The sequence below is a fragment of the Coloeus monedula genome (genome assembly GCF_965178545.1).
Source record: "Coloeus monedula genome assembly, chromosome: 4".
Classification (NCBI taxonomy): domain Eukaryota; kingdom Metazoa; phylum Chordata; class Aves; order Passeriformes; family Corvidae; genus Coloeus; species Coloeus monedula.
The window spans coordinates 12,365,440-12,388,219 of NC_138784.1; the positions used below are offsets into that span (position 1 = coordinate 12,365,440).

General features: G+C 41.2%; 1 protein-coding gene across 1 annotated transcript in view; it reads left to right on the forward strand.

Annotated features, from left to right (window-relative positions):
• The window catches only part of VWF (von Willebrand factor), a 123,177-nt gene that overhangs the window by 82,498 nt on the left and 17,899 nt on the right, over window positions 1-22,780 (forward strand). The window contains exons 33-44 of the mRNA XM_082280644.1: window positions 599-642; window positions 4,875-5,052; window positions 7,911-8,131; window positions 9,076-9,268; window positions 9,920-10,261; window positions 13,410-13,615; window positions 15,914-16,016; window positions 16,114-16,188; window positions 16,715-16,819; window positions 17,288-17,493; window positions 18,953-19,102; window positions 22,562-22,672. Of these exons, the coding sequence (XP_082136770.1) occupies window positions 599-642; window positions 4,875-5,052; window positions 7,911-8,131; window positions 9,076-9,268; window positions 9,920-10,261; window positions 13,410-13,615; window positions 15,914-16,016; window positions 16,114-16,188; window positions 16,715-16,819; window positions 17,288-17,493; window positions 18,953-19,102; window positions 22,562-22,672 (1,934 nt within the window). The remainder of the gene's footprint in view (window positions 1-598; window positions 643-4,874; window positions 5,053-7,910; window positions 8,132-9,075; window positions 9,269-9,919; window positions 10,262-13,409; window positions 13,616-15,913; window positions 16,017-16,113; window positions 16,189-16,714; window positions 16,820-17,287; window positions 17,494-18,952; window positions 19,103-22,561; window positions 22,673-22,780) is intronic.

Here is a 22,780-nt window from a genome sequence, read left to right on the forward strand (position 1 = left end):
GTGAGAGTACACAAACATAGAAACTGCAATTCAGTGGGTACCCTGTGGCCATTTAACTGATGATATGAAAAAAATTGCTCAGCACAGTCATGTCTGAGTGTAAGGAAACTGAATTTGAGTGTTCTTATTGCAGCTATTTGCATAGATATGCTGTACTGATATTCCTGTATTTAATAAATATGGGTGTGGGTGTGGAAATTCTCATTACCTGCCAATTTCCCAGAATATTCTCAATGGATCACAAGATTCTGAGGTCAGGCGGGACTCTGCCTCAGAGCCAAAGCCACGTTCATCCTTTAAGTACTATCTGGGCAGAGCTGTCTGTTCAAGGAGTGCTGTAGAATTGCAGCCCAGTTATTGCTCACAGAGTATTTTGGGACCGCTGTCATTGTTTATGCCTTTTGTGACTTGTTCTGGTACACTTTGGACAAATGCCTGCAGTGTTCAGGTAGGGATTCACATACTCTAGCACAAACCCCCACACACTTCCCACAGCTTAAATCAAGTGCTTAAGTAAGCAATCTGTATTTTGGTGACCATCACTTAAAAGGCTGGATAAGGGAGTGGGATGACTAAAAAATATCTGCTTCTCTTTCAGACCCTGTCAGAGAATGCATAGATGAGGATGGAAACAAAAAGAAAGTAAGTGCATTGCCTGGGTTGGCCATCTGGCTTTTAATTTGCAAAGTTCATGCAAGAACATGAATATTTTCACAGATAACCTGAAACAAAAAGTGTGGGACAATATTAAGAATTCTTTTGGAGGAGGAAAATGTTGACTTTTGTACTGGTGGGATAACTTCGCACACAGAGGAGGCTTCCTCTAACACCACCTCATCTTGCAGAGTGTTGAATGTTACTGAAGTCAGTGCAGAACCAAAAGCTGTGACAGTGTTTGTCTTCCCTGACAACAAAAAATGCATTTCCATCTCCTGGTGAGAAAACTTCTGGGACAGCTACACATGGTCAAAATAAAGGTGCATGTGCAGGGGCAACGTCATTGTCCAGCCCCTGTCCTTCTGCTAAAATTACAAATCCCTTCTCCCTCTGACAATTTTACAGGAAGATAATTATTGTGATAGTTATGTCTCCAGGGAAAATCATCTCTTTAGCAATGGAGTCAAGTTTCTTGGAGTTCGTTTGTGCAAAAGTTCTTATTAATCCTGAGAAAATGCTTAGAAATGTTACTAACTTTTCTGATCTCTCAAAAGTGATCCCACTCTAAGAAAGTGATGTTCCAGATGTTATAAATGGTTCAGGTTCTTCATCTCAGGTAAAATGCCAAGGTTTTTGAGAGTATATGTTACTTCATGCATTTGAAAATATTAGCATAAGCTTATGCCATGTTTTCTTGTAGAGATCAGTTATGAGTTCTGCTCTAGGATTTATCTTGAATTTCCTGTACATTAAAAATATTCCTTTGATTTTTCCCTTGTGAAGACATGACTGTGAGGAAGGATGTGGCTAATGAATGAGTATGAATTGTCTAAACAGAGGAAATATGTCAAAGCTGCCTTACATGGTTGGCGTCAATCAGCTGGTCAGAACACAGAAAGGCTTTAGCTAAATCACACACTAAGCATAATCTGATGGCTTTGAGGCTGACAGCTTAATTAAGAAAAAAAACCCCCAACAAACAAAAACTAAACTTGAAAAACTTTCTTTATTAAAACAAAAAAAGAATCAGATTATTGTGTGCAGTTTGAACTGCACGTGTCCAGGCCTCTGGGCTCCTCAAAGCAGACACAGGTATGTGTAGATAAGTGCTGGGAAGGCTACACTTGAATTTCAGACATGTCAGGTTTCATTTTTGGGGGTGATAAACTTAAAGCACAATTTCCGTTCTGGCTAAAATGCTTTTAGAAGGAAACAGGCCAGGCTCCAGTCCATATAAAAATGAGCCACACTTTCAAATGGCAGCCTTTAGGGGGATTTTGAGTTGCCTCTTCTGTCAGCCAGGAAAAATAGGTGTTAGAAGGCACTGTGAGGCCACAGCCTTCTGGAGCATCCTATGGAAGCTACAGGACACCATGGAAGTTCCTGCCTCTGTGGTGCAGCATTCCCTGCTGCCTCACTGCCTCTAAGGTGCCACTGTTCTGTTCCCCTCTTCCAGCACAGCCCACAAATCCACAGGGAGGAAGAATCAAGGCTCTTCCTTCCCTGATTCAGAAAACACAGGCTTTTATATCAGATTCATAATCTTTCAGGCGTTGCTCAGAGAATTCTTGCAGGAGGCTCAGCTCCCCAAGCGGGATGTCTGTCATGCACCTGGCGATTGTGGGAACTGATCTCTTGCAGTTTGCAAGGAAATCTGAGTTCTCAGGATCAAAAATCTCAGCCTAAATCCTATCAGCATCTGGAATAATATGATTTGTTACTTTTTCTTGGTTTGTTTTGTTATTACTCCTACCCTGGAAGAGACTGTAGAAGGAATATTCATGATTAGGTCATTGTTAGTAGCAGAAGCATAGCAGATCCAATGTGCTGGGTCAGGCCAAAAATCCATCCAACCCCCTGTATTGTGTGGCCAAAAATAGGAGCCAGGGAAGGAATGTTAATAAATATGTATAAAACTGTCCTAGCCATGAAAAATTTGTTACTCAGGGACACCCTGAGCTGCAAGTGACACCTTTTTGTATTTGATAGTGCTTGATAGTTTTGTTCTTTGAATCCTTGGAAGTTTCTAGTACTCATCAGATCCAGTGGCAAGGAGTTGCAGGAGTGCCAAACAGAGGCTGTCTAAAGAACCACTGGTTTCATGTTTTAATTTGCCAGTTGACAGAATATCAGAACAATTATGATAAATTAAGGGTTTTTTAAAATGTAGTTGGTTTTCATTGTTAGTCTTGTTTTGAAGTTTATAAGCAGGCATAAAGGTGATAATAGAAGTGTAGATTTTTGTCTTATAATAGTAATATTTCCTCATGAAGTGAATTGTAGAGCAGTCTGCATTTCTAGGCTGTTTAAGGTGGCAAAACCCACATTCCTAAGCTATTACCATGGCTTTTCTAGGATTGTTCAGCTCTTGGTTTAAAGAACAGACAAACAAACAAATAACCTAATCTAAACTAAGAGGTAACAGCCAAGGGAGCTGTTGAGGTGTGTGGGTCTCTCTCCTGCAGATGCACAGCAAGACACAGAGTGTGCACATCCAGGTTCAGAGCTCCCTCAGAGAGGAAGTCTGAGGCTTCCTGCAGTGTCCTGGCAGACTTATCCTTCACAGCCTTGAAACCCTGATTTTGCTTTCCTTTCTGTCCTGCTTTTGCTTCTACAGTTTCGTATCAATTGGGATTTAGGCTTTCTTTGTCTTCAGAGTCCCTGTATTTTCCTCTGTACCGGGATTCTTGGGGTTTTTTTATCCCTCAACTTTTTTTTTATTTGTTTTAATGTGTTGTGCTTTGCTTTCCTTGTCCAGCTCTTCGATGTTTTCTAATAAATGTCCTGTTAAAGAGTGAAATAAAACCAATTAAATATGTATGGAAGCCAGACTTGCACAGCTGTATATGTACCATTCCAGGTGCTCCACTTTCAGTGAGTTGTAGGAAAGACAACTGTAATTAAAAAACATTCTATCTCTTCCTATATAAATACTTTTGCCATCCTTAAAGCTCCTCTTGTTACTTTTTCACAGCTTCCTCTAGGCTCACAAGCCTGAAAAAAGTATTAAGCAACTTCCAGTTGCCTTCTTGAAGTCCTGAAACATATAAAACAAGTCCAGAAAATTAACTTGTATTTAATATGCTATTTTTTGTGGCTGCAAATCTTCCAGCTCTTGTTCACACTTGATGGTATCCCGTAGCTCAGAGATACAGAGAAATACTTTCATAATGACAAGAATCATCTGTGAATTAGTTGCTACCTAGGTATTTTATCACTTCTTTCTGCTCTTTTATGGGAATGATGTTTAAACTGAGAAGGGCAGGATGGGAGATGTCCATGCCCAGTATCAATTCTTTTTTCTTCCCCACGTTTCTGCTTGTGACTATCAGGAAATGTTACCCAGCTCACAGAAGTGCAGTCTCACTTGTACTGGTGGTTCTGGACTCATCTCTGCAGAGAGAGCTCTGGGAAGTGCTGTTTCCCACATTTGGGGGTATTTCTGGGAATGCACATCTCAGGGATGAACACTGTTTTAAAACTCATTCAGCCTACTTATGGACTTTAGAGCTCTGCAGGACTGGGGCCAAAGAGCTCAGCTTTTTGCAGACAGGAATCTTGAGACACTCCAGACTGTGGCCACACCTATTTCTCTGTCATTTATTAGTACATAATCCTGGTGCCTTAAAATTCAGGCTGTCCTTTAGAAAACAGGAATATATTTCACATTTAATTCTTTAGCTCTAGAAATCCACTATGTGCATCTAATAACACTGATCTGGTAAAGGAACAATTTCCCTTTGGGAAGAAAGGAGCTGTTTTAAAGTTTCAGAGTTGTTGATAAAATAACTACAATATTCCACGCTTTCCTAGTTTGGAACAAATATTAATTCCTGCTGTGCCCTGACCATCTGTGGTTTATGAAAACTAAAGGATTTGAAATTTAAAGTAAAGCTGAGGGCAATTCTTTGTTGACTATGCTCTCCATGCATCTTGTAGGATGGCTACGCTAGCTATAGATGGTTGGAACAAAATATCTCCTATTGTAGACTGTTATCTTAGCTTGGAATTTCAGCCCACTTCTTAGTGTTTCTAATTTAAACTTTCTTATCCTCATGAAGCCCTTAATACACTGGATTGCATTATTTATTTTTCCAAGGCTAATGTGAGCAGCACTGCTGTCAGGGTCACTTCACTTGCTGGCTGTAATTCCGTGACACCAGCCAAACTTTGCATTTTTGGTTTCAATTGTTGCACATTTGTGTTTCCCTCCCAAGCCTGGTGATAAATGGACATTACCAGACCAGTGCCACACTGTGACGTGCTTCCCAGGAGATTACACAGTTCTTGAGAGCCACCACATCAACTGTGAGAAGATGCCAAAGCCTGTGTGTCACAGCAACCTTCCTGCTGTTAAGGTGGAGGAAACTTGCGGCTGCCGGTGGATGTGCCCATGTGAGTATCTGTCCACGTGTGCCTCTCCCTCCCCATCACCTGAGATGTTTGACCACAAAAGCAATGCTGAGTGGAGCTTCTCAGCCATCGAACACTTCAAAGGTGACCGGGGTGGGAGGAATTGCTGTTTAATTGTTGTACAGTGATTTAAACAAATAATTAGGAGCGTGAGAGCCTCACTGATGCCGGAATGCCTAATGCTGCTTGCAAGTTCAGGGCCACTCTGAGCTTATCTTTTGCATTAACAGAGCAACAGTGTTTTATCAGGGAGTGTCACACTCGATTTCCAAAGCTGTGTGAGCTGGGAAGGAGGATGTATGGAAGAAACCAGGAATTTATCTCGGCAAGCTGTAAGCAAGCAATGTATTCTTGCTCCATCTCGGGGCTTGAGGATTTGGCCTGCCCTCAATCAAGCAGGTGTGGCACAGAAACATCAACCAAAAAGTCTCCCAGCCTCCAGATAACCTCACACTGAGTGTCTGAGCAAAAAGCTGAACATTGTGTGATTGGTGTTTCGGCTGGGTTAACAAGAACAGGAATTAAGTGCATCCGCTCACATTTACAGGGTTAGAGGGATGCAGCCCTGAGGCTGGTGAACCTTTTATTAAAAAATAAGTGAGTTTAAATCTAAATTGATATGCTTACTTCTTAAAAGTAGATCAGAACCATATATATATACATGTACACACACCTCCTCTTCACAACACATAATCTCAGTTTAAAATGTCCTCTGCTGAACTGGCTGATTTAAGAACAATTTCTTCCAGCCACTGCTTGAAATACCAAAGCACATAGCTGGCTTTTGATCCCTGAATTCTTAGACATACATACAAAATTTTTTACACCCCGAGTTCTGGCATATCCTAAAAGTATATTTGATGAGCTAGACCCTTTGCATTTTGAAAAAGTAGAAATATTTTAGTTGGATAGTCATAAGTATTTTATAATGTTTAAAAGATAGGCTTAGTGATACCTACCCATAAGAAGTGCATCTTTATTAAATTTCTTGATCCTAAACACACAGCAACATTAGGGCATTACTTTTGGCATGCAAGACATACCTTCATATAAAACCTTCTGAAAGGATGAAATGAAAATAACCTTTCATACCATTAGCTGATTGTCATGAAAAGCCCTATAGTTCATTGGAGTTGTTTAAGATGAGCTAAGAACTGTTTATCTCTTTATGAATTTAATAAGCCATGATACCAAATATTTTTGTTTCGAAGGTGGTACAGCTTGTGAGGGAAAAGTAAAAAGTTTTCATGCTACAGAAGGAGGGAAAAAAAAATCCCCAACCCCCTCCAGCTGAGTAAAAAACCCCATGGGTCAAGTCCTCTTCTTTTAATGACTGCTCAGTGCAACCAGGGTGATTCTGTGCCAACTGAAACAAAATCTTTAGCAGCTGGAAAGGTTGATTCTGGTGCTGTGTGACACAAAACTCACAGCAATAGAAGAACAGAGATGGGCATAACAGAGGAGGTGCCGAGTAGGAGCTCAGTGTGAGGCAGCGTCTCTCTTGTTATGGAAGGAGGCTGGTTAGGCCATCCATAAAAATGCTGCTAAATTGACTCATTATTCACTAATTTAGAGACCTAAACCACAATTTCCAGCCATGGCTTGACAGTGTGGGTGATGTGACAAATGCTTCTGCAAAGAGGAAGTCCTTGAAAAAGTGTTCTTAGGTCATCTGCGTTCAGAGGATGGTTCAGGAGTTACACTGCAAAGGTGCTTGCTTGCCGAGCTAGTTACAGATTTTACAGCAGCAGGATTTGCAATGTGATTCATGGCTGTTGTGTGCTCTTGGACTACTTTGAAATGGATCACATTAGTGCATTTTGTGCTACAGAAACCTATGAGAAGTTTAAAAGGATTCCCATCATCCTTATTTTTTTTCCTAGATGTCCATGAATAAGTAAAGATTGCAAACCGTGGTTTAATTGCTATTTGTTATTTATACATGAACTTTATAAGCAGATACGGTAAAATATCTGAAGATGCTCCAGTGCTCCAAAGGGAGCCCTCCCTTCCTCCCTCTCTCTGGTTGCTGTTTTTCCTAGGAAATTAAATTTGAAGGTTGTTGAATAGGAAACAGATTATTCTCAACTACAAGCAAAGTACTGAATTATTAACGATGGTAATTTTCCTCCTTACATGTTTTGCTGGCATTGCTTTTATTGTCCTTATTATCCTTTAAGCAAGAGATTTGAAAACATATGAGCCAGAGCCATCAGGTTTTGTTTTGGTTCTTCTGGGATCGTAATCTTCCTTGCTTTCCAGTTTTTGAAGACAAGGAAGTGTTTATAACCCAATGACCAGAACACTGAGCTATCAGCTGGCCATTGGTTCATCCTGTGCTTATTATTTCTCTGCAGTTTTCCTGTTTCCAGTCTGAAAAACAAAGTCCCTGGGTATCAACTTGTGATGTGTTTGATAAGAGTGAAATAGTGTTATTTGGAATCAAATGTAACACAATATAATGCATTGCAAAGGTTGAACAGTGTGTTACAGTCTTTCTACAAACAGCAAAGGGATATTCCTTGTTTTACTTTTACATAAACTCTATTACTAAATCATATTCAACTGAATAAGTTTCAGGCAAAGGGATTTTCTACAAGTTTATCCAAATCTTTTGTAATACTTATTATTCCCAGACAAAGATATTTCAAAAAACCTCCACATGTGATGAAGTATTTTACCAAAGTTTCTTGTCAATGATTTGCTGCAGCATTTGCAATTCATACCTTCCTCTCTTTCCCAGTTAATTGGTTCCCCATGCCCACAACAGTTGTGAAGAAACAGTAAAATTTAAAAACAAATGCCTGCATGGGTTTTTTTTTGTTGTTGTTTATTTTCAGGTGTCTGTATAGGAAGTTCATCTCAACATATTGTCACTTTTGATGGGCTGAACTTTAAGCTGACTGGCAACTGCTCCTACACCTTGTTTCAAGACTTGCACCACGATGTTGAAGTCCTGCTCCATGAAGGGCCATGCAGAGCAGCACCCAGGATGAACTGCATGGACTCCATTGAAGTGAAGCATCGTGGTGTGGCAGTGCAGCTCTTCAGTGACATGGCAGTAAGGAAACACCATGAATTCATCTGTGCTTTGTCTGCTTGTGCTGCAGAATTCAGGTTATGGGGACAAATTTCTTCCCTTGATCCAGTTTCAGCCCATTTTGAACATCTCTTCTACATTTCATGATACAATCAGTGTTCACATAATGAGCCAGACATATTTCTCTTCTTGTTCTCCCCATTGTGCTGGTGTGCCAGTGTCAAGATCAAGGGATTTGGCAGTGTCTCCCTGACACTTCTGCCAGAAAGGCAGGATTACAGACAGGACATACTGCACTCTGATTCTCCTCTTTTAGCAGAGGTCCTTTACACTATGGGTTTTTTTGGTCCATGGGAGAGCACTCTGTTCCTCACAGAGCTGTGTCTGACTGGCCAGCTGAAGGTCTAGGGAGTTGCTTCTCACCTTGTGTGCAGCTGCACCTCAGCATCCGAAGAAAGGGCAGCTTAGTGTGCAGTACCTCTGTGTTAGAGACAGCGAATACTCAAACTCAACCCATTTTTCAGCCTCCGTATGCTTAGACAGACATACAGGAGTTGGTTAACTTGCCAAAATGATCCCTTCTGACTTGTGTATCAAAATAGGATGGACCAAAATACCTGCACCAAGTTCTGCATGGTGCTGGACAGCCTTGACTTCCACTGAGGCACCATTTGAACCTCACAGCATGAGTCTGTTAGCCTGTAAAAATGTGATGCTCAAAAGGTGCACTTATATAGGAAAATGTTGAAAGAGTTTTTAATGTAATTCACAGGATGAAAGTCAAGTATTTCTGTATGTTTTTTGCCTCAATAGAAAGCTTCAGCTGAAAAAATTGATTCTTAGGTCCAGATTCAGTGGGATCTTCAGGTATTTGTCACATCAAAATGTGCTTCAGCTGTAAAATTAGGTTGATTTGTAACTGCTTGCTAGAACTGATGTGACGACCTCACCTTTTTTTGAAACAGGTGTCTGTTAATGGTGAAGGGGTTCTTATCCCCTATTCCAACAGCTTGTTTGAAATCGCTGCCTACGGAGAAATTATGCATGAAATCAAGTTCTCCCTTCTTGGACATAATCTCACATTTACTCCAAGAAACAATGAATTTATTCTTAAACTTAATTCAAAGAGCTTTTCTTCAGGAACAAAAGGGCTTTGTGGTAAGTATGAAAGTTAATAGTTTTAACAGCTTCCTACTTGGGCTTGAACTTCTATTTATTTTATTGCTATTTGAGAATCTTCACATCTGTAAATTCTCTGGGTGAACTGGTCCCACATTTTTGGAGGAATATTGCAAATCTGTGTGGGTTTTCCTACTCCTATCACCAATGTAACAGTTCACGTATGCCTAGTAATACCTTAGAAAGAGCAGGAGAGTCAGCTCTCTCGTTTTTCTTGCTTCAAGTTATCTTTTCAAGGATTTGTGCTTTTTTTTTTTTTTTTTTTTTTTTTTGGATGTGGGTTTAATTTTAGATTCTTACAAATACATTTATGTGAGAGATATGCTTGCAGTGAAGGTGAAAATTTTGAGAGGGGAACTTCTACCTGGGTGAGTTAATTCTACGGTATCCTCAGTGGTGTAATCTATACAGAGATTGTACCTCTGTGGCATAACCTGTACCTCCTTTAGTGAGGAAAGGGGAGACAAGACCCAGGGTATTTATGCCTCTATTGACAACAGCTATGAGGAATATGATGAATTCCTCAAGCCGCTGCAACCACTGTCATCTGTCCCATCCCTGTTTTTCTCTAGGTTTATTTTACTGCTGATTCTTCAGAGGTTTTTCTTTTCCTTTTACTCACCCTGCCAGGGCTGTGTGACCAGAACCACGTCAATGACTTCACACTGCACAATGGCTCTGTCACTGCTGACAGCAGTGTGTTCATCCAGGACTGGACAGTGACAGAGCCAGGGAAGGTCTGTGAGAGCCGGAGGGAGGACAGATGCTCCGAGAGCGCGCCCAGCCGCTGCCACCTCCTGCTCTCACAGCTCTTTGAGGAGTGCCACAGGATTATCTCCCCCAATGTGTTCTACGAGGGCTGCATGGAGAGCAGCTGCTACGAGGAGGAAGCCTGTGAGATGATCACTTCCTACGCTCACATCTGCAGGGAGTACGGCGTCTGCGTAGACTGGAGAGCATCCGAGCTTTGCCGTAAGAGTTTTACTCTGTGCTAAAACTGATACAGAAATTGTCCCGCTTTGGGACATCTCATCAGTGTAATATTAATTTTCTGAATGCTGCAGAAGTTCCAGATCAAGTTTATTGTACAAGTGGTGTTGCAGATCTCATAACTGGTTGGTCATCCACTAAGTTGAATATTATGAATGAAGTCTTTCTTGGTAAACTGCTAACTGGTAAAATTCCAGGCTAGAGGGAAATAAAGGTTCTCTGAACAGGTACCCACAGCTGTGTGACAGTACCTGACTCTGCAACCACTGAGCCTTTGTGGCACCAGGTTTGGGCTGAGAGTCTGCCAGGCTGTTTTAGTATCAGATATCATTGCTTCGATACAGACTTTGGAGGATCTCAGGTGGACAAAGAAACTCATACTTTGGACTAGTGGAACTGCTTCCCAGCCCATCACTGTAATACCTGGCACAAAATTAGACTTTTCTTTGTAACAGTTTCACAAATTCCTCCCATTTCCATCAAAGCTGAAACTTTTGAGAATGTGGTAGAAGAGCCAGTGTGATTTTAAGTTTCTACTACAGGGAAAAATGGGGAAATGGCCTCTCTCTGTGGTGTCATTTCTTGCCAGGACATACTGGCTAGGCTGACTGAACCAGCTGTAATTTGCTTTGCAAATCTGGTTCTCCTTCTGCCTGGGTTTTACTTGTGTTTTTGAGGTGAAAAGTTTGTGCTGTGGGGAAGCAGTGTAGCAGGATGTGAGTCTGGCACATTACCAGAACCCAACCAAGGCAAGCAAGACACTCATCCTAGTTCCAAACTCAGACTGCTGTTACTTTGTATACCTTCTTTCCTAAATTCTCATAGACAAGTAGTTTTACTTTGTCTTCCTGGTTTTTTTCTTCCTTTATTTTTGTTCCTGTTTCTCCTGAAAGCCCTATTAGGAGGCATACCTAAAGATCTGCCAAAAATGCAAGGTATCATTAAGTACCAATAAGTAACTCTTGAGGTGGCTTATTCTACACCTTCTCCTGTTAGCCTTTCTGCAGTGATGGTTGCAGCCATTCAGATATTCCCTTAGTGTTCTGGTTTAGTCAAGTGCCTTAGATGTGGGTGTGTGTAGGCATTTTCTTTCCCAGCTACCTCCTCACAGGGTGTCTTGATGTCCCAGTTGGTTTTCTCACATCCTGCCTCTGTAGTTGAGTTGTTTCTTGTTGCTTTGCTTTCTTTCTCTGGATACTTTTAATTTCAGAACTGGAGAACCAGCATCCTAAAGGCATGATACCAAAAAAATGTGTAAAACAAATGCTTTTTTTCGTGTTTTAAACTCAGACTGAAGGAATGATGGGTAGGAAGTTAAGAATGTCAATGTGAATTTGGCCTGACCCTCCAGTTGATGTTTGGAAAATCTTTCCAGGATCATAGGTTATTGAACACAGTCTGTTTGGAGTATAGTCCTGAAAAGCAGAGGGAGAACATTGCCAGCCATTTTCCAAAGTCTGTGCCTCAGTCAGACTTTGCAAATTGTAATGTCCAAAGCTGGATGTCAGCATATTACCTTAATAACGCTATGCAGTTTTCAGATTCCTATCTGATTACACAGCCTGTGCAAGAATAGGCAAAGAGTTGCTCATTTTAACACTAATTGCATAAAAGTCTTAAGTGTCCTAACAATAACATCATCATCTTTCTTCCAGCAGGTGCCTGTGTGCAACTGCCAAAAATTTAAATTGTCAACATTTGATTTATCCAAGTTACATTAATGACTAAATAGACAGCATGGCTTAATCACTCTACCCTCACATGTTTAATAGCAGTGGCACAGTTCTGGCTTACCTGCTTCCTTCCTCCCAATCCACTGAATCCGTGTCATTTCTGTAGAATTTTATTTGGGGTTTTGTCATGCCCTATTGGGACATTCCAAGCAGTCAAATCCTTCCTGATTGCTCTTCCTGGCGGGGTGAATATACTTTCTGTAATTCAGATATATTCAGCCTGGAAAAGAGAAGGCTTTGGGGTGACCTCATTGTGGCCTTGCAGTGCCTGAAGAGGCTACTGGAAAGATGGAGAGAGACTCTTGGCACGGGCCTGGAGTGACGGGACAAGGGGCAATGGCTTCACACTGACAGAGAGCAGGTTTAGATGGGATATGAGGAAGAAACTGTTTCCTGTGAGGGTGCTGAGGCCCTGGCACAGGTTGCCCAGAGAAGCTGTGGCTGCCCCATCCCTGGAAGTGTTCCAGGCCAGATTGGATGGGGCTCTGGACAACCTGGTTTAGTGGAAGGTGTCCCTGCCCCTGGCAGAGAGGTAGAACGAGATGCTCTTTAAGGTCCCTTCCAGGCCAAGCCATTTTATGGTTCTATGAAATAATTGGCTTTAACATGGAAAGGGTTAATATTAAAGACATTTCCTTTCTGTCTCTGTTGGCTGCTAGAAGGGTGTGTGCAGACAGTTCAGCTGATGAATGTTTTCTTGTTTGTTTGGGAGCTCAGGTTTTCTTTCAATGTTTTTTGTCAGGGGACTGAAAGAAAGTTTATAAACCTCACAGCAGTCACAGACTGGGAAATAAGAAACACTTTTTCTAATTGAAGCTGTAGAGAAAAATAGAGTTAAGGGAACGCACAGTATGGAAGCTGTGTCCCTAGTTTTTTTGAATAGCTGTAGCCCTAATTTTGTGTTTGCTTTTAGAGAAAATATCCTAGGGTTTGTGAACACATCAGTAAAAAATTTCTGTTGGCTTACAGGGCTATGCAATTTGCCTTGATTCAGTTAATTCTGTTAATAAGGCAATTCAGTTAAAAAGATGCAGAAATCCAGAAGGTTCAGTTTTGAAGCACCAAAATGTTCTGTTTGTTAGCTTTCTTTAGTTGTATGGGAACACTGCAACCTATCAAGTTTAAAAAAAAAAAAAAAAAAAAAATCTTTCTTTAATGCTTTAGTCTGGGCTATCTCTTAACCATGCACTGTTACCATAGACATAAGGTTCTAAATTCTTGTGTCTGTAGCCCAGTGTTGGAAACAAGATTTGTGCTGCAAGGGACCAGATCCATCCATTGGATGATGGCTTTCTAAAATTGAAAGAATTCTAAAGAAAGCTTGAGTGGAAAGATTGATCTGCATTTCTTTAGATCTCTTTAGAAAAAGGTGATGTTTTCTTCTCTGTCTTGCTCAGCAATGAAATGTGCCCCATATCTGACATACGACCACTGCCGCACAGCCTGCGTGAAGAGCTGCGAGAATAATACCAAAGTCAGTGTCTGCAAGGATTATCCCACAGAAGGCTGCTTCTGCCCAGAGGGAAAGGTGGTTTTTGGTGACAGCTGTGTTAGTGAAGAAGTCTGCACTCAGTGTGTCAGTGAGGATGGCACACACCATCAGGTAACTACATGCACAGCAACCTCTGGCACTGGTTGGAGTTCACACCTTTGCAAGTAAATCTGTTTTCCCTTTGGATACTTTATTTTCTAGCTCAGTTCCTCCTAACCTGCTGGCTGCCAGCCCCATTTAGCTCCCCTAGTGTGAAATTGGCTGGGACTGGATATAAAGATCACAGCTGGGACTGTACAGACCTGGCAAGGCATGACAATTCCATGTGGAAGGAGGTCTAGAGGAAAGAGAGGAGGAGTGATGGCATAAGTGAATATTTACCAAGATAAACATCTCCATTCAGCAGACTTTTATGAGTAATGACAATTTAATCATAAATCTGCATCCTTTACTAATAATGTGTTGTATTGTCTTTGCAAAGCTCACTGAAATCCTCATGAGGGGCTGTGGAGGGACAGGCATCAAACTCTTCTCCCTGTGACCAGGGACAGGACCCAGGGAACAGCTGGAGCTGTGGCAGGGGGGGTTTAGGCTGGATATCAGGAAAAGGTTCTTCCCCGAGAGGGTGCTGGGGCACTGAACAGGCTCCCCGGGGAATGGGCACGGCCCCAAGGCTGCCAGAACTCCAGGAGTGTTTGGACAATGCTCTCAGGGATGCACAGGGTGGGATTGTTGGGGTGTCTGTGCAGGGCCAGGAGCTGGGTTGGATGATCCTTGTGGGTCCTTTCCAACTCATGTATAAAATATTTCCAGTAGTTGGTGGGGAACAGTGAGACCAAGTCAACCTTATGTCAAGTGGTATTTGTCTCTCTCTCTATATAATTTTTTTTTTTGAGGACAATTATTCCTTCGATGAAATTCATCCTTTTAGTTTTACTGGAAATCCACTTTGCTCAATTAAGGCAGCCCTCTCTGTGGCAGTATGGGACTGGGAAAAACTATGGGTGCTGGGTACCAGACTGCAGTGAAAGGCACTGTTGATTCCAGCATCATGCAGTGGGTGTGTCCCCTCTTCCAAACTCTTCCCTGTGTCCCCTGTTCGAAGTAACAGAGGTGGTTCCTCCTCACCCCCAGCTACTCAACTCTTGGAGTTTGCACCTTCATCAGCCAATCCTCTTCAATCCCCATTTTTGTTACAAGATTTGAAGGAGAAAGGACTTTAATTGGAGTATTTTGTGGGCTTTGGATTCTTAATGAGATTTTTGGGGAGGTGGAGGACAGGGGAGGATCAGCTCACACAGCCATTTTGCTTCTCCATCACTGCAGACTTAGCTTTGTGAGCAATACACCAGGCACTTGGGTCAGGATTTCCTTAACTTCCTTCTTTTCCCCTGGTGTTTGTTCCTCTGCTCTTTTCTACCCTAGATTGTGTTTGGGCTTATGGGATTCTCAGTCCCGACACTCACACAGAGTGGCTTAAAACGTGTAACTATCCCTGAGTTTAGGTGCAGTATGCTTAGATTTGTCTTTTTTTTTTCTTCTTATCTCTAAAGGGCTCAGCAGACTGTTAGTTTTAAACCATGCTCCAGAGTTTTCCAGATGACAGCATCCTGACTTACTCTACACATTCTCCCCCAGAACTGGATTGGTTGTGCAAATTAAAATGTCTGACAATGCATCTTTCCACTCTTACCTCCCTATTCACATGGGTGTTAAAGGTGCATAGCTCTGTGTGGGCAACTGCAGCTTTAATATCAATGATTTTTCTCTCTCGTGGGAAGGAGCAGTTATTGAAAAATTATTCTCTTTACTGGTGGTTTCTGAATGTGCTCATTACCCCCAGGTAGTCACCACAGTGATGGTTTCAGTTTTAGAGTTGCTAGAGTGCTTTCCCAGTCTTCAGTCCACTGGAGAGTCAAGTGATGACACTCCAAATATTCTTAATGTAAAAATATGCACTATTTATTTCTGTGTGTTGAAGTCCTACTAATTTGGGAAAGCAGACACTTCTCTGTATTTCCCAAAATAATGCTGTTTCCCTTATTACTACTGAACACGCAATCATGGTATGTAGTTGCACCAGTCCACTGTTACTCACAATAGCCTGCAATTGCATTTATATCTGAGCATTTTTCACACTTAAAACAATAGTAATTCCTCATCCCATTCACACCTTCTTTACATATTTTGTTAAATTGGCACACTACAGTCATTTCAGAATTATGTGTCTCCTTAGTTTCTTACTGGTAGCAGAGTAACCAACCCTTCACAGATGAATCTTCATAAATCTTCTGATTTTCCAGCTTAATGTTACTCACCCTCACCCCCTCCCATCCTTCCATCCCAACATACCAGTGACCAGAACACTGGATTTCTTTCTCACACTCTGTTGGGTTTTTTTCCATGCAGCACATGGAAACATGGATTCCTGACAGTGAGCCCTGCAAGATCTGCACGTGTCTCGATAACAAGAAGATAAACTGCACGGTCCGACCCTGCCCAACTGTCCAACGTAAATTCATTTAGCTCTGTGATTGCACTTGAATTGATGTTTTGGTTCCTGGTTTCCTAGTTCTTATCCAAACTTGTTTTATGGATGTTTTCTCTAGCTGTCCAGTGTGGTCCATGTGAAGTCGCTCGTCTGCGCAGGGGTGCTGGCCAGTGCTGCCCTGAGTATGAGTGTGGTAGGTTCTCATAAACTCTTGGAATCTTCTTGGTCTGTACTTTTACCAGATATTTCTAAGGTATACAGTCCCTTTAAAAAAAAAATATTTAATTCAATGCTGCATTTTTGATATCACTGAGTGATTGTACAATCATCTGTGTGGAAAACAAACAGCTCTTAAGGATATGAGTCTTCATTCACTTACAACTTCGTCCCTCTTTCTGTAATAGATAAGGAAGGGAATGGAGCAATTTGTTTTTGTCTAGATGACATTAGAATGGTTTTTTTTCCTCAAGCATTTATTTTTGCATGGTCTATATTTGCCCATTAAATATAACATTAGAACCTTAATCCCCATAACCCAAGCTTGAACTCTTCTCTAAGCTATTTTGAAAACAAACTCTGACCTGTTGAACTCTAACGTACTTCATATTTTAAAACAGCAATTGAGTGTGAGTTTAATGGGGATGTGCATGTGTGTGTGTGTCTTTTCTTGAGGACTAACTAGGCGTGGTTTTACCCACTCTCTGATTTTCTGTTCTCAGTGTGTGACCTGGTTTCCTGTGATTTGCCTCCTGCCCCAGTCTGCGAGTTTGGCCTGCAGCTTGCCCTGACCAACCCCGGAGAATGCAGACCAAATTACACATGTGGTAAGATCATTTTTCCTAGCAGGGAGTGACACTGGAACGCTGCATTTGAGCAGCACTGACAACTTCCTTTAGGCATTATTTTTCCCCCTCTGAAAGGTTTAATTTTGGCACCCATGGACATGTAATGATTTCCCAGACTTGGCAGAAGTGTATTGTTGGCACTTTGAGTACACTTTCAAATTAAGGACAAGAGAAACACTTTACTCTTGGACATGTGTTCTCTGACCCTGGTGCTTATTTTATAAATCTTCTTGTTTGTGTATGAGACAAGAATTTTTTTTGGCAAGGCAGGAACTTTGCTGAGTTCCTAAACTCAGCCTTTTATATCTACATTACTCCTCAGGCTTTAAGGAGATTTATAACAGTTTGAGGTAGTGATTAATGCCTTGCTGCCAGAGAACTGTCCTGTTCACTGGCAGCTCTCTGAAAATTCATGAGCCTGACACGGTGCCCACCTTCTCCTGCCAGCCTGCAACAGGGAAATGTGCAGCTTTGTCCCAAGGCTCTCCTGCCCGTCGCATCGGACGCTGACCGTTGTCAAGACCGAGTGCTGTGATAAATATGAGTGTACCTGCAGCTGTAGGAACTCCACAGTGAGCTGCCCTCTGGGGTATCTCTCCCAGTCTCTCACCAATGACTGTGGCTGTGTGTCCACCACCTGCGTTCCAGACCGGGTAAGGGAAGTGAAATGTCTTTTCCATGGATGAGAGTGTCTTTTTCCACATGGAGTGGCAGCACCAGAGAAAGCAGGCAACCTGCTTGTTTAGAGAGAAACAGAGAAAAGCAGAAAAATAAGTGTTGTAGCAATGAATTATCTTGGGAACAGAATCCAAGAGCATTAGTCTGAGCATTATTGACTTTATTTTAGGGTTATTGTTTTAGGATCACATCCTGCTGCCAGAAAATCAGTGACAAATTTATTTTACATTTTGATAAAAGAATAATAAACCCCCAATGAGACTGCTGGAAAATGATGCCAGGGCGTTTTTGATTTGCAAGTACCTGAAAGAAACACTCTATTACTTCATGCTGTTGCTTTTTTTATTACAGTAGTGTATTCTGACATAACCAGTCCATTTTTTGTAACTTTGAGATGATATAAACAACATTTCAAACTTAAAGGTGTCTCAAACCTCAGGAATTTCAGAGGTAATTTTTAATTTGTTTTCAGATAACAGAGACACATACTTTGGAGCCACTACAGTTACTGTATATTCTTCCAATCCCATACTAAATTTATTGACATTTGGTACACCTTAGACCTAAAATTCTTTGTGCTCATTGATTACCTTTGTCTCTGCCTTGAGAAGGTGTTGTATCTTTTAAGACCTATATTGCCACTTTTAAGTTTTTGCCAAATACCTGGCTCTGCTCAAGCTTCATGAGGGCATATTTTTCTTATTTTGCCAACCTTTTATTAAGTTGTTATATTTTGTTAACCTTTATCTTAAAGTTGCTTAGAGGAGAGGTTGCAAGGCAAATTAACTTTTTCATTAAACCTTTATATAGGGTTATGTTGTCTTGCAGCTCAGGAGATCTACCTTTTATTGTCCATTTCTAAGGAGTTCATGACCTTGCGTAATTCATTTTATGTCTCTGGGACCTGCTTGCTCTATCTATAAAATTAAACGGTGTTCTCTCATTAATACCAAGCTGTAAAATTTACTAATAGGAAGTTCAATATAAGGGATGGCTCTGCTTTTGGGGTAGCTGTGATGGCTTGAGAATACAAGAGGATGAAAGCTCCAAGCAGGATCTCTTCAGATCAGATGGTTTAGCTGGAAAAAGTTTTGCATGCAAGGCTCCCTCTGCAGGACTCACTGCTTATTATCCCTAAATATTGTGTCACATTGTTCTTACAGGCAAACTGAGTCAGTCCCTGGGCAACTCCACTGACTGCAGATAAAACTCTCCCATTTATTCTGTATAAAACAATAGCTTTTCTCACACTTATTTTTCCTTTCCTCAACAGAATGACCAAAATTTTAAGACCAGTAGCATTTCTAAGGGGTTCAAAATATTCCAGAAAGTTTATGGTTGGTTTCACACCCTAAAATGCAGCCTTTTGGAGCTGGCAGTTTGCCCTGACAGCAGCAGTGTGCTCTTTAATGTATTAATTATTGCATTTAATAGGTGTGTGTGCACAACAACATAGTCTATCCTGTTGGGACAACCTGGGAAGATGGGTGCAGGGAATGCTCTTGCACCGGTGTGAGGGATGATGTTACAGGACTTCAGATGACGGAGTGTCGTGACAAAGAATGTGACACGTTCTGCTCTCGGGTGAGTAACACTTAATCCAGTGCAATAACCAGCAGAGCCCTGGTGGGGACCTGCAAGGATCCCTTTTAAGCCTCCTTGTTTGGAGAGAAACCAGAGAAAAATAGAAAAATAAGTCTTGTAACAATGGATTATCTTGGGAGCAGAATCTAAGAGAATTAGCCTGAGCATTATTGACTTTATTTTAGGATTATTGGTTAGGATTGCATCCTGCTGCCAGGAAAATCAGTGACAAATTCATGTCACATTTTGATGAAAGAAAAACTGCATCCTGAAGTGTCTGTCATTTACACCACTTGCTCAATAAATGTTCATGATGTCTGAAGTTCAATTGCCAAGGTCTGTTCTAGCTCAAGTTCACTTTCTGAAGTTCCCATTTCAGCTCTGTCTGTTCCTCATCTCTGCCCATTGTAGCAGTAATAACACCTCATGCTGGGGCCTTTATTGTGCTCAGACATCTGCTACATCCTATAAAACCCCGTGGTTTACTTTTGGAAGTCTGCAAAGGAAGCGTGAGCCACTTTGTTATATTGATTCAGATGGTCAAACAGGAATAGACAGAAAATTGGTACAAAGAGTTGGTAGAGGAATGTGACTTACGTCAGATATCAGGAAAAGGCTCTTCCCCCAGAGGGTAATCAGGCACTGAACAGGCTCCCCAGGGAATGGGCACGGCCCCAAGGCTGCCAGAGCTCCAGAGCATTTGGACAACGCTCTCAGGGATGCACAGGGTGGGATTGTTGGGGTGTCTGTGCAGGGCTGGGAGTTGCACTCAATGATCCTCTTGGATCTTAACTATTGCATCATTCTCTAGAACCAACCAAAAACCCCCAATCCATTAGGAAAAAACCAACAAAGCAAGTGCAGAGTTTGCTGAGAAAGTTTGAGTATGCCAAATGCAGTAAAAAGCATGTGAGTAGATGTGGGAGTTTTTCACTTTTGCAAGAGAATCCTCAGTTTCCATGTGTAGAAAAGACTTGTCCCTATTATGGCAATTTTTATAAAATATTAGATCTAAAGTATCTGGCTGTGTTTCAGCTCATAGCAATAATTTATCAATAATTTGTTATTCCAATAAAATCTCATTAATGCAGAGCTACAGTTCCTTGACATTGCATCATCAAAAAAATCTGGTTAAAAACACATGACAAGACTTGGTGGAAATGATGCCAGTTCTTTTTGGGACTTTGTCCTTTCTTTTCCTCCTTTAACGGTTATCAAGGTTGGACAACCAAAACTCTAACTGTTGGACTACTTGGATAGCTCAGATTTTTTTCCTTTGCTTATTCCTGATTCAGTGGATATACATATCAAGGACATCAGCAGTGCTGTCATCCAGTTTGAATTGACCTTCAATTTATTTTTCAGTTCAGATTAGATGGCATTGAAAGTTGTATTGATGTCAAATACATACTTTAATCGTGCATCATTACTAGGATGATATTTAGACTCTCTGCTGCTCCTGGTTATTAATTTCATTGCCAGGTGTTAAAGTTGTGCAGTATCTTTCTTGACAGTGTCATATGACTTCTGTGAAAACAGCTTGGAGGTTTTTTTTTAATCTGGCTACACAAGAAGAGGAAGAAAAGCCCTAAAAAGCCCACAAAATTTATCAGCTTCTTCATGCTGATGAATGGAATGTGCTACTGTTGTCCTTAGCATGGCAAAACTCAAATCGTATCTGTAGCTTCAGAGTGTTAAGAAATGCTATGGATAAAAGTGGATGTTTCATTTAAATGAACCAACCCCTCAGTTCTGTGAGGAGCTGAGCAGCAAATATTGACTTCTCATTTGCAAACCACGTGTGAATTTGCCTTGTCGCGTGTCAGAGTCCTGTGGATACTTCTGTCCTCTTTTGTCTTTACAAAGTTCTGAGAAAACAAGCAGATGATCCCTGCAGGAATTGCACCTGCTGCTCTGAGCACCCTGCTCTGGTGGAAGGTGTCCCTGCCTGTGGCAGGGGGTGGGAATGGGATGATCTCTCAGGTCCCTTCCAACCCAGGCCTTGGTGTGATTCTGTGATCTTTGTCAGTATGTTAGGGGTGCAAATCACCCCTGGAGTCTGCTCTGTAACACCTCTTTGCGCTTTAGATGTCTGTGTTCACACCAACTTAGTGATATTTGGGTCCTCCAGCTCGGTTTTGCTTTTTCCTGGGCACAAACAGCTCATGGATTTTTACTTCTCTTGAGTTTGCCACACAAAAAGTTGTATCTGACACTTCAGATGCTTCAGACATGTATTTAGCAGATAAAAGTAATGTTAAACCAAATACTCAACAGCACAACTTTTCTCACAGAGCTGGGTCAAGGTCTGGCATCATATTTTATGACAGTATATGAACTAAACTTCCATATCCAAGTCCACTGATTATCAAGGTTTGCTTTGTATTGCAAAGCAGGGACAGTTTTTGAAGGGATGGAGCAGTTGAGAATCCCTCAGTAAATCAGTTTGACCAAAATAAAATTATGCATATTTTTACTGGCATTTTTCACGTGAACAATATTATCTGTGACAGAACATTTTTCCTTCAGCTCTGTACTGAGATCAGAGTTATGTTCTGCCCCTTGGAGACTGCCTAGCTATTACATGTAGAATATTTTATTTCTAATTAGATTAAAGCTTTTTGCTTTCTTGCACTTATATATTTCACTGTTTCAGTATTTGGCTGCTTGCTTCAGGAGATTAATATGTATTAAAAGTGAGAATTGGGATTCCTGTTGTTTCTGTGGCTTGGGATTTTGGGGGGTTTTTTTGACCTGTTTTGCTGGATTTATAAGATTTTTCTTTAGTAACAGAGGGCATACTGTTCCATTTTCATGCCGCTTATTTCGTTTTCCATAATTGAGTGTTAAACTTTGATAAGATACATAATCTCTAGTGTTGCATAGTAGTTTAATTTTGTTATCTTAATTTGTAGAAGTTTTTTTAAGTGCCTGTTGCTGGTAAACTGTTGGCTTAAACTGTGTTGGACTTGGCAGTGCTGGGTTAATGGTTCAACTTGATGGTCTTAATGGTTTTTTTTTACTTAAATGATTCTATGAAAAGATGAAATGATCAGTTAAAACCCAGTCGCTGGATTACATGTCCGAACAACCTGCGTCCTCCCTCTGCTTAAACACAGGGCAGTCAGGTGTCTGAATGTGCTCAGACTGAATCCCACCCTTGAATTCTCTGGAACTGGAAGGGCAGTTGTGAGTGCTGATTAACCTCTAAGATGCCACAAGAGCAATTTTTACCTTTAATTTGCCTTTGTAAAATACTATTATAGATATAAAAATATTTTTTAAAATTATTAAAAAACCCCTCATAATTATATCTGTCCTTTTTCAAACTCTCCTTTGCATAAAACTTTGCTAATGTTAAACATTTATCCTAAAAGAAAACCCTGAGATGGATGTTCTCGTTTGCCTCCCCTTCCTGGATCAGTCAGTCCTTTTCTTTTCCTTTCTTTCCTCCTCCAGGGCTACAAGTATATTGTGCCAGAAGGGGAGTGCTGTGGGAGGTGCCAGAAAACTGCCTGTGAGGAGCAGAACTTTTGGCCTCGGGGTGATGAAGATCCTCCTTTGCATGAGGTGAGGCTCCAGTGGGATGGACACTTCCCCTCCTAGCAAAAGCCCCCTGGAATACTTTGTGTTCCATGGAAGGAAGTGAAGATGATATCAGCTATTTCTTTTACATAT